The 17,695-nt window shown below is 39.2% G+C and overlaps 1 protein-coding gene across 1 annotated transcript in view; it reads left to right on the top strand.

Annotated features, from left to right (window-relative positions):
* LOC107548756 (forkhead box protein P4-like) overlaps positions 1-17,695 on the top strand; it is a 132,610-nt gene that overhangs the window by 69,578 nt on the left and 45,337 nt on the right. Inside the window, exons 3-4 of the mRNA XM_016229597.1 lie at positions 2,689-2,778; positions 11,304-11,426. Of these exons, the coding sequence (XP_016085083.1) occupies positions 2,689-2,778; positions 11,304-11,426 (213 nt within the window). The remainder of the gene's footprint in view (positions 1-2,688; positions 2,779-11,303; positions 11,427-17,695) is intronic.

The raw sequence follows: 17,695 nt of genomic DNA, 5'->3' as shown, positions 1-17,695 counted from the left end.
GAAGGGGCTGTGCATTAAATTAGTGCACTGTAAATTGTTTTGGATTAAATGTGTGCACTAAACGGCTACCATTTAATCCAAATAATTGTACCGTTTATGAAAATCAAAGAAGAGTTTAATAAAGTGGTAATCAGTGCAGCAGTTTTGACCAATTGTTTATCATTGTTGCCAGACAACCATCTGGTCCAAGTTGTCTCTGGTTGTGTGTGTGTGTGCACACGTCTGTAAGAAGTAATTCACACCGCATGCCATCAGTAGTGTGTGTATTCTCAAAGCTAGTCGTAGCTGGGAGGTGCTGCCGGTCACTTTAGCTTATCCAGCCCTCCGCTGAGGTCATGAGCGCAGATGGAGGGGGGTTGGGGGGTTCCTGCACAGCATGTGCATGTGTGTGTGTGTGGGTGTGTGTGTGCACAGCGCTCAATTGCGACCTCAGCAAAAGTAACAAGTGCTCTTGATGCAGATGGTTTTCATCACACCAACCACTGCATGTTCTCTTTCTCTCATGTGCCGATTGTATAGGAGGCCTCTCGCCTTTTTTGGCCCCCTCTCTCTCTAAAACCCCCACCACCCCCTCTACAATAAAAAAGACAGAGGTGTATCTCTCTTAAATGGATTGGCACCATTTATTTAGAGGGTCCTGGACTGGGCTTTGAAATACACCCTCCCACACATTTAGCCAGTAAGTACTTCTGCAATTGATATAATGGCTATTAGCACTAACAGTCTATTACTGATATCAGATCAGTGCTAAATGACCATGTTTTAAAGTGATAGTTCACCCGTCATTTACTTAACTCCTATGACTTGCTGTCTTCTGTGAAACTTGCTTCTGAATATTCACACTGCTTTTCCCCCCACAACGAGTGAACAGGCATTGTCAAGCTCCAAAAAAAAAAAAAAAAAGTCTGTATGACTTGTGCACTGTATTACACCTATTTTTAAGCTCTAAAATCTCATTTGTGCATAGGTTTGACACCAAATACCAGAGATGAAGTTTGGGGTCGATAAGATTTTTTTTCTTTTATGCCTATCAAGTGATTTTGATTTTAAAAAAAATATATATATATATTATTAGAATATTATTATTATTATTATTAATCATTTGTACAATGTTTTATATTTTGATATATTTTAAAATGTCATTTTTTCCTGTAATAGCACTGATGATTTTTCAGCGAAAAACTACTTACTTTTTTGTTTGTTCATCACACAAAGCTGTTGTATGACTTGAAAAGACTTTGAATATACTGTTTGAGTTGTATGGACCACTTTTATGGTGCTATATCCCAACACGAGGATAAATAAATGATGACATTGGTCATTTCTGGGTGAATTATCCCTTTAATGACATCGAATGTTAAACTATATAGATTTTTCTTCAAAGTGAGTTTACAGCTGGGTGAGCTATTAAAGCTGGCTTAAAATATCTAACGGGTGAACAGGCATTGTCAAGCCCCAAAAAAAAAAAAAAAAAGTCTGTATGACTTGTGCACTGTATTACACCTATTTTTAAGCTCTAAAATCTCATTTGTGCATAGGTTTGACACCAAATACCAGAGATGAAGTTTGGGGTCGATAATATTTTTTTTCTTTTATGCCTATCAAGTGATTTTGATTTTAAAAAAAATATATATATATATTATTAGAATATTATTATTATTATTATTAATCATTTGTACAATGTTTTATATTTTGATATATTTTAAAATGTCATTTTTTCCTGTAATAGCACTGATGATTTTTCAGCGAAAAACTACTTACTTTTTTGTTTGTTCATCACACAAAGCTGTTGTATGACTTGAAAAGACTTTGAATATACTGTTTGAGTTGTATGGACCACTTTTATGGTGCTATATCCCAACACGAGGATAAATAAATGATGACATTGGTCATTTCTGGGTGAATTATCCCTTTAATGACATCGAATGTTAAACTATATAGATTTTTCTTCAAAGTGAGTTTACAGCTGGGTGAGCTATTAAAGCTGGCTTAAAATATCTAAAACATGAATAGTTTACAGTCTAGGACCTTTTTTGGTTAGCATATGCATCAGATTATGACTCTAAGGATTTATGTTTGGTGTCAGGTCTTTTTTTTAATCTTTTTTTTTAAGAGGGCTTTTCACCCCCCTCCATCTTTTCATAAATCAATATTTACTATGTAACCTTCCTCTCTCTCTTCAGGGCCAGGAAGCAAATGTGCATCCTGATGGTGCTCTTCAAAAAGCTGTTTGCCCGCTGATTTACTGTTGCCGGGGGTTTTTAAAAAAAAAAATTTTTCTGAGTGGCACATTTTGCTATTGGACCAAAGATCCTGTGCGGGTGCAGTCTAAAAAATACCGCCGTCATCTGTTCGTAGGGTAGCGAACCGTCACCACATGATGTGGGACAGACCTCGTAGCAGGCAACGCAGTGGACAGATGATCTGAGGGAGTGTGAGAGAAAGGAAAAAAGGGTGCGGTAGAGTTACAGAGTTGCATTTTCACTCTGTCTAAAGAGTAAGCAAAACCCCTTTCTGGCTCTGTACGGGAGGGGCCCCACACACATTCAGGCTGGCAAACAGGTGGGGCCCACCGGGCAGTGCTAAGTGAATCCCTCCTGTGATTCTGAGGAAATACAAGCAGAGTGCAAAGGTGTTGTGTATGTGTGGTGCTCACCGCTGTGTTGTCTCTGTTTCTCGTGTCCACAGGCCCTCCAGGCAGCACGCCAGTTCATCCTCCAGCAGGCCACAGGACTCAACTCCCCCAGCAGTAACGAGGTCAAACAGAGCCCCGTGCAGGTATGTGTGTCACATACTCACATAACCACATGTAAGGATTCACAAGCATAGATACAGGCTCATATCATTAACAATCAGACGCAAGCGTATTAAATAAATCAGGTTTTTGTCCTTTCATTTTTCAGTAATATCACCCAGCCCTATTTATCATCGTGTCTTACTTTCTCAGATCTTTGTCTGTTAAAGCTCTGATTCTGGTTGTCGCCCATCCCCCGTTTGTACTATATTAAAGACTAGAGTCGTGAATGTGGCTCTTTGTAGTGAAGCGCTGAACAATGGCACTACTTTAAGCTCAAACTTCATTTCTCATTGGGCAGAAGGTTAAGCTTGAGTACATGTTCCTGTAGCATCTGATCACACCGACACACTCGCATACGCACATACACACAGGAATCTTGAGAATAAAGTAGTGTGGAGAGTTCATATCCATTTTTGTTTAAGTTTTATTAGAATTCCCCCGTTATGCTAACCCCACCTAGCTTCCCTTATCGCTTCCACCTGAGAAATGTGACCTCTTGCCCCCTCCTGTCAGGATAAAGAGAAGGGAACTTTTCTGGTGGAACAGTGGTGGTATTTTGTTCTCCCGTTCATGTGTTGATAAACACACTCTGCTTTACCTTGATGGGGGAAGGGTAAATATGGTTGGGAGAGTTAGTATTGTGCAGGTTAGCACTGTTGCCAAGTGCATGTGTTAATCATGGTGGTATGGTGAAGATGAAAGGTGATCATAAGAGTTTGTAAGGAGGCAGAGACAACAGTTTAGATGTGTAGCTGCTAATGGGGCTTGCTACAGCCATGTTAGCAAACACTGCTACCAGTTTGCAACATTAGAAGTTGTAAGGTATAATGTACATTTGGACATTATCGCAAAAAATAAACCCTGACAGGGTGATGCTGAGGGGTCTGAAGGTGTTATTTTGCAACAATGGCTTTGTGTGTAATATCATAATTATGTAATAAGTATTTTATTTTATTTATATCATTTTTGTATAATTATACAATATGTATTTATACATTTTATAGTTGTATTCATAGAAATTCTAAATCTTATGTTTATTAACATAACAGTTTTTGTAATTCCCTCCTCATATCTGATAACCCCCGTCACTCCCGTTTTTGTTTGGGTACACCCTTCCTCCATCCTTTCTCTCCCTGTTTGCCCCCTGTCTCAGACCCCTCTGAGCCTCCATAACCCCAGCCTTATCCTCCATCCTCCCTCCCCGGCATTTCCCTCTCGCCTCATGGCCCACCACTTGGTATTGGTATGCGAGGCGATTAACGGCGCTGTTGTGTAAATGAGATGTGATGGCTTGTTTACCAGCTTGAGCCCGGGGGCAGTAGACTCACGAGCACACCCATGAATAAACTGATCATAATGGCCATCAGCACAGACTGCAGGTACCCTAGTGCAGGAGGAGAGAGAATTAGAGAGTGTGAGTTGTGGGTTGCGCGGTTAGGCAGTCTACCAGTCCTCCATCGCTGAAGTGAGTAATTCTTTTTGACGGGGGTAAACAGCGCTAGAATGTTGTCCCGCATGTGCATGGATGCTGCTTGTGATATCTCCTCTAGTCGTCTCCTTGTCATTTTTTTCAATTATCTCTCCCACTCCAGGGCTCCGCGGTCTGCCGGTGAGCTTGAAGACGGATTGTAGAGATTGACTGACTGTGGTGTTTATACATTCATTATAATGTTATAAGCCTCCATCGCTCTCCATTACACATGTGCGCAGGCACTAAATGTTCCTATTTGTCATGTTTTATAGCGCCACCTATTGTCAAATCCCCAGCTTTTTCAGAATCATGCTTTTATGTATATGGCTCATGTTTTGTGAGAATCATATATATTAAAATAGGGATGCATGATATATTGATATATTGATTATTGGCTTATATTAGAAATGTTCTTTAAAATATTGGTATTGTCTAGGTTGGATATTTAGTCATGCCGAATTACCATTTATATTTTTATTTAATTAATTTATTTATTTACGTTTGCATCACCTAGCATTCACTTAAAATCAATCTTTAAAAACACTATTAATTAAGAGAGCCTCAAAAATGAATCATTAATATCCATTTTTCATAATGTGTAGCATTTAATTGTTTATAATGTTTTAGTTTTTATTTATTTATACAGATTATTATAGAATTTTAATATCTGCCATTTATTGGTTATTGGTCATAACATTAAATTTAATGTTGGTTTATTCTATTGGATACAATTTTAACATCGATGCGCCCTACAAAATTTGATGACATTTGGACTCAAGACATGTCCAAACCTGTTTGCTGTTTTCTTTTCTAATCTAAGATGCTCTTTTCAGTACAATCACAATTTTAAGAACTGTCCCTTTAAAGATTGTGTGCTTCACTAAGACTTGGTTAATACATCCTCTTGTTTTCTGGCTCACCACTGTGGGACAATTGTGTGTCTGAGCTGTTACATGACACCCCATCTCAGATTTCTAGAAGAACTAAACTCTTCCTTCTTGTTAGCCAGGATTTTAGATTTGGATGACCAGAACTCTGCTCTTTACATAGTCAAAGTAATTCTTTGGCCACCTTTCCATGTGAGTGTCGCGCTGTCGTAATTCATACTCCCAAGTCTGAGCTGAGTTCCCTCGCAGTCTTTAAAGCGCTAGACCTTTGTGCTCTTCTCTAAATTCTTCAACTTTAAGGGCCGTTTATCAGATTTTCCCCCTTCTTTATATGGACAAGTATATTATTGCTCTCCAGCTATAAAAAGCCTTTCAAGAACTCAGCCAGTCCCAATTACGGCTTTATGGAGCTGATTTGCCACGTCTGTCCAAAGTTTAGTAACATGTTTTTATATGCTTTCACTTGAGGCTCTTTCGCCCACTTTTTCTCCTGCTCCTGTCTGTGTGTGTGTGTGTCTGTATGCACCATGGCACTACATGTGATAATTACCCTGTAATATGGAATGGCAAAGAATCCTCCAGAGAATGGAGATGCATTCATCATCATCCATTTATTTAAATACCATAATTTAGTGTACGGCTCATTACTGGGAGGTTGACCTTTCCCAAAATGAAGATCTCCTCTATACCTTTGTACTCGCTGCCTGGTTTCTTTCTTTCCCTCTCTCTCTTTTTTTTTACGTCCTGAAAATGCTAATGGAGATAAATACAAAGATGATGATGAAAAATCTTTTCAAGTCTTTCATATATATATATATATATATATATGGTACAAATGACAATTTTTATGGAATTTTGAATTTCATTCACTTTCTTGAATCGATTTTCACTGATTCATGAAAACTTTCCAGTTCTAATGTTGTTGTGTAAAAAGTGCATTTAAATCAGACAAATCATTCCAAATATATCATAAATATTATGATATTATCGCCCTTCCATCCATCATGCTTTTCGAATCTTAAGCATCTTTCTTCAAAAATTCTTTGTGTTTTAGTTTACTCCAAGTGCAACAAGCATTGATTACCTTGCAAGATGTGCTGCAACTTCCAAATCTATTTTTAAACGGCAAATCATTTGAGTGGCCACTTCATTAGAGCAGAAACGGTTACAACTTATCGCAGAATGCATTGAGCATATATCCACACTAATGGATCAGACTGAATCCAGGAGCACAGGTGAAACAGCTCAGGGGAGAAAAAAAATGCTTTTAAGTACGAATGGTTTTAGTTTAATGAAAGTGAGTCATTTGGCAAACTGACAGTATTTTGTGCTGAGGAGGATTTCGTATTATAACACTCTCATGTTCCCGTTCAGACCAAGATTCACATCATTGTCCTTGTGTCTGTGTTTTAAAGAGCGGAGGGTGTTTGATAAGACTGATTGTAATTTATCAAGGCCGGAAAAAAAGAAAAAGCCAGATTAAAGCTCATTGGAATGCATTCTCTGTCCTTACTACTTCCTTTATGACCCTCTGGGACACGTCACTCTTCTTGCAGCTCAGCTTAATTTATCAAGGCCGGAAAAAAAGAAAAAGCCAGATTAAAGCTCTTTGGAATGCATTCTCTGTCCTTACTACTTCCTTTATGACCCTCTGGGACACGTCACTCTTCTTGCAGCTCAGCTTGCCTCTCCCCTCTCTCTCTCTCTCTCTCTCTCTCTCTCTCCCTCCCTCATTTTTCTTTGTTAATCAGTTAAACTCGGTTTTCAAATAGCCCCTCTAATTACTGCGCCGCTCCCTGCGAATGGCCATCTCCCCCGCTACTTTCTCTCTCTCTGTATTGAGGCTGACCCCTGTCAGTAGTGGGTAGCTCTATGTTGTGTGTGCGGACAGTGCTGGTGAATCTTAATGGTGGTGGGAGGCACCAGAGGTGCCACTGAAGCTGGCTTATTAGCAGACAGTCTCAGAAGCTTGTGGAGATGGTTTTAGGGGATGGTCATCAAATGCACACCGTACATTATGCGCTTTCTCTTGTTCAGATGCCGCGCCACTTACAAACTCAAAGCTGCGGGTGAGTGTGAAAAGAGGTTTTGCTTGTATAGATGTGCTCTATTTACTGTATTGTGTGTTTTTCCCCCTACCTGATCAAAGGTGGACGAGATAAGTGATAGTGACCACAAGAGCCACCCTCTGCAAATGATCCTTGACCTGCGTGCCACTGATTGGTGGAGGCTTGCAGGTTGACCTGTCATATAATAGCATAAGCCCTGATATTATTTGATTTTATTACAGAACAAGCTATATGTTAGCCTTCCTGTTCATATCAGTGGCAGTTGCTCAGCCACCGTAGGACTCTCGAAGTATGCAATCTCCATGCCAGCTTTGCTCATCTTTGCTTCGCCCTTTTTTTTTAAGCCAGTTACCTGAACTATAAATGCCGTTTGACTAATTACAGATAGATACTAAAATTACTAAAATTATAGATATTTTTTTATAAAAATAAATAATTGCGAACTATTAAAAATAGCCACTAGTTATCAATCTATAATATAATGAAATGCAATTGTGATTTAAATGTTGCTTGCAGAATTTTTTTCAGCTACTGTCAATGTAGAAAGATGCTGTTTACCCCTATATAACTATAGTTACATCATTGATCACTAGGGGCAAACTGCCCGTGTTAACCCACTGATATGAACAAACCTTGACCTCTTGGGTGCAATTGAAAAAGTCTGAGGTGTGACCTCTAAAAATTGCCTGTTGAATAGATAAAAAGAGAAAATACTAAATATATATTAAATATTTTGTAATTTTTATATTTCTATTTATTTATTTTTTAGATATTACTTTTTTTTTTTTTTCAAAATTATGTTCATTTTGTTTCTAAATAATGCATCTATATATTTCAAAGCCTTGTCTATTTATTGCAGCTCCGCTATAGGCCAAGCACTCTTCCTATGACCAGAACATGAGGCATCTCTAGCCCTTTACAGAATGTTTTTTCTCTCTGTTTTTAAAATATAGTAAATGAGTGTTCAGGCTTGATAATTCACAGCCAGGTGCTCGCCGCTGTGCTTCTGCTCAACAAGCAAAATATCTCCCTTGCCTTTCTTTCCTATTGCATGTTAATTTAAAGAGAGAAAGAAAAAAATTAAATGCATTTAATAAATGCCTCACTTCAAATGGTTGGGGTTTCGGGCTCCTCTATTACTGGGTCTATTCAGCTGCAAATGAATGGGGGGAATCATTTATGGGCGAGAGACAAAGCCGAATGAAAATATAATTCAGCATTGTGCTGCGCTTTTGTTAGCGGCCGTCAAGTCCCTAATGGCACGCTTTTGTTTTCCTGCACTGCTCTGAAACCGTAGTGTCGAATTGCACGCTCCGCTCACGGTGTGTAATGGCCCGCCTTTGTGATATTAGATTATAGGGGCAATTAATGGCGTCAAACCTTAACAACTCAGCATTCAGGCGGCTCGTCAATCCCACTGTCGCGCCGCAATAGAAGGTGTTATAACTCTGGTAATTATTACGCCTGCAACTTGAAAATGTCAATGAACGTGTGTATAAAATAGAATGTATGGGTTGTCACCGCGGGAGAATGGGATGCAGAGGAGCAATTAATTACAGGTTTTCATTTCGCTCTTTTCCAGTGACAAGCAGCCGCACGTGGCAAATTGACGTGACGCCATGCGCCCGCCACGCCGAGCCCCCTCTTTTGCCCTATCTCACATTCTGAGTCCTGACTCCCCCGTTGTATGCACAAACAACACACACGCATACGGCACATCCCTCCCTCCCTGGCAGGCTGGCCCGGCCGACCGGCCGGCTGGCCTGCTGTGGGCTCTTGCCTCAGATGGCGCCCTGGCTTTGTTTCAGATGCCTCTTCCTCTCTGGGTGCACATGCTCGCTTTCAAAGCTGTAATTGTAGGCCCTTGATGTTTTAACCCTTGATATAAGTCATCAAAGGCGGGTGCCTCATTTTTGGCAGAGGACCGAAAGCTCTAACTCTCACTCTCGATGGCATCCGATGCATGATATCATCAGCTGAAATGTGTCTGTGCTTGCTAGCTTTAGCTGCAAGCGCTAGTCTAACATAGCCTCACCTCCGTCACACCTATAATTAATCAAGGTGAGTGGCACGCCAGCCCATAAAATGCGTCTGTCTTGTGGCGCGCAAGTCATAGAGGGTAAAAGAGTGCATAATTTTCCTCTTTGTCTCTGTCATGGATTCTGGGAAGAGTTCCCCCCCTTCTCATAGTGAAGGATACGGAGGGCTCGTTTGATTGTGATAGGGATGTTTACAATACAAAAGTATCGGACAGTCGACGATAACCACGAGGCTCGCGAGTGCGAGCTTTCATCCCTCTTTCCGGCGGGAAAAAGAGCCGGTGTTCGTATTTACCGCCAATCTTGTTTACAAAGTCAAATCAGCCCTTTACAGATTTAATTTGCGTCTGACAGCTCTCTCTCTCTTCGTCTTTCCTCCCCTTATCTTGCCCCCCTTCCCCCGCCCCTCCTCACGAGCCCTCGAGCTCCGAATAGATAAACTGCTGAAAATATGAGCGCTCAGGCGCTACATGAAAACAAATGAATGCAAATATCAGATCGGACTGGCAGTGGACTGGGAAGTCGTCACAGCGTTGCTGCTCTTTATTTTATTCCCTTTGAGTGGAAAATGTAGATAAATGGACGTATTATGCGGGATTGTAGTTTGCGCTCGTATGTCAGCTTCAAGCCAGCCGTTGCCTGTAAATAGCTTTATTTTTATTGAGCAGTTGCAGGGAGATGATCAGTTCTGGCCCTTGAGCAGTAAATAGGAAAATAAATGGAACGCCACAGAGCGGCTGTGTGTGTGTGTGTGCGTGTGTGTGTGTCTCAGTGGGAGATTGCTAGTTGCATTTGAGGAAGCAGCCGCAAATTGTACTGGTGGAAATTGCTGGCCCATTAAAAGCTGCCCATAAGTTCACAGAGTGGCCGGTCCTACATCATTAAAGGATGTAAGCATGTACTGGCGGCCTGCCTTCAGGCTTTTTCAAACCTTTTCTCTTTTACACACACACGCACGCACGCACAGAGTAAGGGTGATTATGACCAATATGACAGTTTCTGAACAGTTGATGGACTGCCGCTGGCCATATTTGGCCAGCACTGCATCTGTTGGTTATGTAGGCCTATATACCTTTATGTGTTTTTATGCCTTTCAAACTTACCGTAAGCATTCGGTTTTGTGTGATGTCTTGAACATTATTGTTATTAATTCTGATGATTTAAATAATCTTGGAAGCATCAAACAAATCAGTGATAATATTTAAATATTAAATATTATGGCCATTGAAAATGTTGGTAGGACAAGTAAACATCTGAACTAATGGCCCTGGCTGGGCCTGCAGAGGGAAATTCTTATTGTTGAGCCCAACTCTCTTTCCGTTTCTCTCCTTTTCTGCATATTTGTCATAAGATAAGAATCACACCTTCCATCTTTACGCCTCTTTCTTGACTAGCAAATTGCGCTCTTAATTCCAGACTGTTGCAAGTTGTTTCCTGCCGATAGCTATCTTATCAGACTGTTTGTTATTTTTGCCAAAGATGTGATTCTCTAGATAACGAATCATAATATTATGTTTATTGAAGTGCTTTCAGGCTGATAAAGACTACATACTCAAGGGAAGATTTGATCAACACGCTTTCTCGCTCTCTTTTGGAAAAACTACCAGGGCTTTACAATGCAAGCAGTGTGGAGATCTATTGTGTCAACAGATTTGATGTTATGTGTACTCTCTTTGGCATGACAGGATAAAGAGTTCATTAAAGTGAAGTACAACATTCCTTTATGATGCTAGAGAAACAGAAATGGCTTTGTATCATGTTAAAGTTAGGGATACGTGCTGTGTCACTGTAATTATCATTTAGTGCAGTGATTTTGTTTTTGTGCCCAGATTGTGCATCTTATCAGTCGATAAGCTTGTTTATTTTATCACATGCATGGTATAATTTGCATTTAGCATCGTTTCTCTTTGCTGAACAGATCTTTGAGACATTTTAGTGTCACAACCCACCAGCTGGGAGCCACTGTTCCAGAAGCACTGTTACCAAATATGACGATCAAATACACACACAATCATTTATTGGTCTGTTTGCTCTTATTAGGTGCCGGTATCCATGGCGATGATGACCCCACAGATGATAACTCCTCAGCAGATGCAGCAGATCCTCTCTCCGCCTCAGCTCCAAGCTTTACTCCAACAGCAACAAGCCCTTATGCTGCAACAGGTAACACACACATACACACTGACACACACGGGCGCCTCGCAAGTCACCACACACACAACTTAAAACGATATTTGTGAATGTCTGGGCTGTTCAGACATGACATGCCCACACAAACCACACAAAAGGTAAATTTTTTCAAAACCAATTGGTAGTTTTATTGGCTAATCAAAATATTACTGAATGGTATTCGCTACATAATTTTTTAAAAGGTGTGCATTGGGTCTATGTTTTAGACCATATGCCATAATTTTCCAGCAAAATTGAGTGTATGATATGATAGCTTTCATGGAGATTTTCAAGGATTTTCATAATATTGGACATTATTTGGTTTATTTGTATTTATTAATGACTTATTTTAGGCTAACCAAATTTCTTTCCTTTCTTTCTTTCTTTATTTGTTTGTTTGTTTGTTTATTTATTTGGAGTACAGAAAACTATGAAAGCCTGTTTCTGTAGGTCAGTTTGACATCATTTTAAATATATTACTCACCAAGGCTGAATTTATTTGATGACAAATACAGTAAAACAATGGTATTTTGGAATATTATTACAATTCAATAGCCCTATATCTGTTTTTAATACAGTACTATATCTGTCATTTTAATACATTTTAAAATGTTATTTATTTCTGTGATCGCAAATCAGAATTTTCAGCAGCCATTACTCCAGTCTCATGATCCTTCACAAATCATCCTAATTTGCTGATTTGGTGCTCAAGAACCATTTCATTAATTAATATCTATGTTAATATATTAACATATTTTTGAGGGAAATGTTTGATTAATATATTTTTGAGGAAACTGTGCTACATTTTTTTTTCAGGATTCTTTGACGAATAGAAAGGTCAAAAGAACAGCATTTATTTGAAATCTAATTTTGTTTAACAATGTTATTACTTGTTTTACTGTCTTAATGCTGATTAATAGTGTTTAAAAAAAAATTGTACTGACCTCAAACTTTTGAAAGGTAAATGTATAAATTCACATTTTCGAGTCATAGTTGACACTATGAAGAAAAAGTGTCACAAATACCTTTGTATTTTTTTGTTTTTTTATTTTACTCTGAGGCAGAAATTGGCTTCCATACAAAACTCAATTGGGAAATATCAAGTTGGCGCCAAGGAGTACAAACTAAACAAACAAACATTCTAAACCTTTTCAGTTATATTGTACGTGCACTCAGACATAAAAAACACAAACACTTTGTTCCATACTTCCTTAAGAAAACTTAATCTCTCCCCTCTAGACCTCTAACTGCACAAGCTTTACATGTTTTATAGAAGAATCCTGCCAAATCGACGGAAATCTCCGACTGACGTCCTTCATTCCAACAGCTGTTGCCAGCGCTTTTATAGAGTGCCGTCGGATGGCACAGTAAACGCACATTCACGTACGAACCCCATTAATAGGTCCTGTGTGTGAATGTCAGAGTTTGTAATGTAATTGCGTTTTGTGTAACTTTGATTGCATCCTCACAGGCATGCCCGAAATTATATCTTCCCCGGCTTTGATGTTACTTGGCTCTGGTGTTTATAAGCGGCATTTACTAGCATACCCATAGTGTTGGCGACGCCTCCTTTGGCTGGTGTCACTACACGTCGATTCGCCGGCGGTCAGGGAGCGATATGTTAAAGCAAGGACAATGTTTCTCACCCAGCTGCTAAGCCAGACTTTTCTAGCTCTCTTCCCGTCTCTATCTCTTCTTACTTTCTTGGTTTATTAGTTGCGCGGCCTCTGCTATCTTGCTGCGATATCGCCTGGAGGCCTGAGGTGCGGCCCCTGAGCAGACATGAAGAAACAAACAATCCCATTTCTCTCACGTCTCTCAAATATTTAACATTGTCCCAAAATTCTGCGCAGCCTCGACCTTTTCACACACACTGCTCAGGCAGAAATCAGGTCAGGCACCTCTCCCAAACCACCTTGATTGAGAACGTGTGATTATTTTTCACAGTTAAAAGACGAAGAAGGTTTTCATAAATAATCTTAACAGAGAGCAGAACTGATTTAGTAGTAAGGAGGAGGAGGCTGCTTTAGGCGTGTATAAATTGTGCCAAGCTGATCTGACAAATTTATCAAGAGACGCTTGCTCACAGAAATCAAAATTCAGCTGTTTGAGAAAGAAACTTAGCACTTTGTTCCCCTCCTCCCGCTTTATTTCTCTCTTTTTTTATTCTATATTTAACGAGGATATTGAAATTGAAATGGTTACTGTTCATGGGCCGTTTTACATCTCTAGCAAAAGCCAATGGGTTTAATGGTTTGCAATGGTGATGAACCACGTGAGAAGTGGCTTTTAATGCTCACTCTTTCGCACATGGAAAATGGAGCAATCAGAGAGCCTGCCAACACACACGTACAGCAATCCGCCCCTGATCTCATCCCTGTGTGTGGGAGAACGAGTGGGCTTCTGCTTTTTCTGCATGTTAATACCCTTACAAATACGATTTACATACAAAAACTGCGCTCGCAGGAAAGCGAGAGCAAGTGCATGTTTATGTATGCGTGTGCACTTATGTATGTGTGAGTTAACCTTTTCATCCCTCCAACCCTTAATTGCAGCCCAGCTGATATATTTTCCCTTTTTTATCCCTTCTCTGTGCTGTTAAGTAAAACCAAGGTCACAATAATGGGAATCTAAGGTGAATGCCTTTCAAGGCGCGCAGTTAACGTGAAAGGGGCCCACTGAATCAAATCATTAAAAAACCCTTAATTATTCTTTAATTATTCCCGCAACTATTCAGCTTCATATTGGCATGAATTAAAGGGGTAATGAGTGGGCGAGAGGCAGCGGGGCCAGGCGGGTAGCAGCGAGGCGTGGAGGAGAGTTTTAAACCGAGAGACAGGCGACATATTGCTGGCCAAACGCCTTTAGTGTGGTAAATGGAGTCTCGCTTCACACCTTACAGCTCGCTGACTTCCTCTGTTTGAAAGGACCGTGGCTCAGCATCACAGATGCGAGGTAGCTCACCTTCAATATCCTGTAAAGCGGCACGGCGACAGGGAGTCAAATGGACGCAGTGTTGTGAGCTGGCTTTTGTAGAGGGAATACAGCGTTTTAGTGTTGCTTGGTAGAACTTCTCATCTGGTTAAAACAGCAGGAGATGAGCGAGTTCAAGGCTCGTTTAAGACTAAAGTTGTGTACACTCATGTCAGCCTAAGAGAAGTTTTCTGAGGACAGACAGCCAGTCAAATTAAAGCTTTCTGTCTTTTGCACAGTTATTCTGTCAGCAGAACATCTGGGCTGTTGTTTTTGGTATGAAGTGAAGGGTTTCCACAGTCGTGGAAAACCTGGAAATATCATGGAAGTTTGACCTGGAAAAGTCATGGAAATTAATTTAATAATGGTGTTTAATTTAATTAAAAATAATGGATTTTTTTGTGTATATAGTATACTTTTTTTCCCTTGTCTGCTCTAAAATATGTAATCAGTTCTTGCACACTTGTGTAGAGGAGTGTTTGATTTGTGAGTGAATTGTTCTTCTTTAATTAGCAAAATTAGTGAATCTGTCTGAATCAAAATTATATATATACATTTCTTTTTTCAATAATTCCCCCCCCCCCCCCCCCTTTTTCCTTTCTGGCATTTCCATAAAAGTATGTCACATGACCCCAGACATGCTTAACTGAAGTTTTTAAGTCAATATTTTAAGTTAAACATTTTAGAATCTTGGGTTAAAAATGGTGACAATTAATTTTAAATCGTTTTTTTTTTTTTTTTTTTTTTTTTTTAAATAAAAATATTTTAAATTGTTTTTTTTTTTTTTTTTTTTTTTTTGAAAGGACAAATATTCCAGTTAGTCTTTAATTAATTTGAGGTCAAAAAAGCTGCATGCAGAATAATTATAAAATACTTTATGTAAAGAATTCATTTTCGAGCATGTCTAATTAAAAGTACACATTATTTTGTGTCAACTCTATCTTTTTAAAGTTGCACAGTGTTGTGAATTGGTACGTAGCCAAAAGTTAAGTACCTCATTCCTCGAGCAAGCCCGCATTACATCTGTAAACACTATGTGTGATAGGGAGTTAATGAGGGTATCATTATTCAACTTTTCTCCAGCAGCTGTGGCCGGCGTTCCCCCAGGCACTCCACCGTGGCTCCTGCGTGTACGAGGGCCTCCGTGCTCTGCTTCTTCGGTCAACATGTACTTCCATGTCAAATAGGTCATCCATGCGAAGCTGAGATTTTAAACTTAATAGGTTTTCCTGGGTAAATTAATAAAGTAAAACAAACAGCGGTGGGTCTGCGGTGGACGCTGCGGTTAGCCAGAGCTACGGTTGGAGATGTGTAATGACAGTGTTAGTAGGTGCGAGCCAGTCCCACTTATGACTCTGTAAAAGAGTAGCAAGTTGAAAGTAGCAGCTAGTTCAAATAGGTGAAAGTAAACATGGTAGCATAACAGGAAGCCTTTCTCATGTGATATTTTTTTCTCCTTCAAATGTAGGAAAGGGACAAGTATTATTGTGAGTTTATTATTTAAATCTTTAGAGGTGAAAACCTTCAAGTATATGCAATTTACTTCTTGTTTTAGTGAACATTATTTCCAGGTTTTCATGTGAACATCAAATGTATGTTACTTCTAGTTAAAGTTTACGGCTATTTGAGGTACTAATGCAAATGATTGCATCTTCTGAAGAAACGAGTGTCTTCTGAAGACACAACTGTTTGATTCTCATATTCACGTTAATATGTGGTTACTAATGTACTGATTTTAGCGATTTTATCTTTTAAATGGACCCTCGGTAATCAACCCTGGAAAGTATGATGAATAATAATAGTAATGTTTTTCTTGGCAACCAGTAAAAACACTTTTAGCACTTCTTAAGATTTTCACAGAATTAGTAATTGATAATTGTTAATGATTAATCCTGTCTCCACTCTTCTGCCCTTGCACACCTGTTTCATGTTTTTGTCTAAAAACCTTCATTGTTCTGAGGAATGAAACATACCCCTAACCCTACTGTGCACACTTAAAATCAATGACTCCCACATGCCTCAGTCTGTTCCCAAAGCTTTTAATCAGAGCAAGGTGTGCCATTGCGAGGTGTTTGAGTGATAAAGCACATATAAGTCTATGTTTACTTGTATAGAGGAGATAGAGACCCATTCTGCTGAGCTTTGAATCAGTAACCAGTGTGTAAACACCTTTCTTGTGCTTTATTAACTTAACACAAACCCCTCACGCAAGCAAACAGAACCAGAAAAACACACAAAAGGTGCTTTTCCATTTGACAATGGCATGATTTTGCATATAATAAACCGTATTGCACATAATTGAAGGATAGTGCCAGGAATAGGGAAGCATCTGTGTAGGAATCAGGCAGGTGTCTGTGTTTCTCTTAAGATCTCTCAGATGCTTAAGGCATAAATTGGCTTGTTGTGCTGATCTCTGGCTGGTTTCTACCACCTGTGTTCTAATCGTAACTGTTACTTGGGAGGTAGCGAAAAAAACTGCTCTGAGATTAGAAGCAAAGGGCCAATTTTACCAGCGCTTTCTAAGACAGGTGTTGTGTGTTTTAGTTCAGTCAATCATAAATAAGGAAGCCTGTCTCGATGCTGTCAGTTTTTCCACGCCAAGAGAAGGGTGGACAGATGATTTACAGGACATATTCATACGCCACCTGCCAGGTGTTTCAGCTGCTTTTTAGAGGAATGCTGAAAAACGATGAATATGCCTTATTATGTAGGCACTTTAGCCCTTAAGCTAGAAGCTGATCTTGTTTTATCCTGTTTTCATTTTTTTTATGCCTTTAGACTGGAGCTGAACGATTTTGGAAAATAATCTAATTGCGATTTTTTTTTTACCAATATTGCGATTGCGATTTAATATGCAATTATTTTTTAAAGCTCTTTGTTCTGTATTATTCAACAAAGACAAGCTATAAATCATTGTATAGTATAACCAACACAATATTAGATAGATTAAACTTAAATGTTCTTTTCTGTAGGCCAGGTCTATATGTTACAATGAAATTAGGTGATGCATGAATTGATATGAATGACATTTTTATTTAACAACTACAATCACAGTATATTGACTGATTTGTTGAACTTCCAACCTTGTAAGCAGCATGTAATAATTATGACAACATAAAGCACTGACAAATAAGCCTGGTGTAAACATTAATATGAAAGTCAGTAACAAATCACACAAACTAAAGTAGATTGCAGAAATATACAAACAAATCTGTTGCTTTACCACACTACTTTAGGTAATTCAAAGTCACTGTAATAAACGTAAACATGTGGACTGCACTTTTTAAACA

Source organism: Sinocyclocheilus grahami, unplaced genomic scaffold, assembly GCF_001515645.1.
Source record: "Sinocyclocheilus grahami isolate Dianchi unplaced genomic scaffold, SAMN03320097.WGS_v1.1 scaffold2.1, whole genome shotgun sequence".
Taxonomy (NCBI): domain Eukaryota; kingdom Metazoa; phylum Chordata; class Actinopteri; order Cypriniformes; family Cyprinidae; genus Sinocyclocheilus; species Sinocyclocheilus grahami.
Note: the sequence above shows the minus strand (reverse complement) of the source record. Positions and strands in the feature narration are given on the sequence as shown.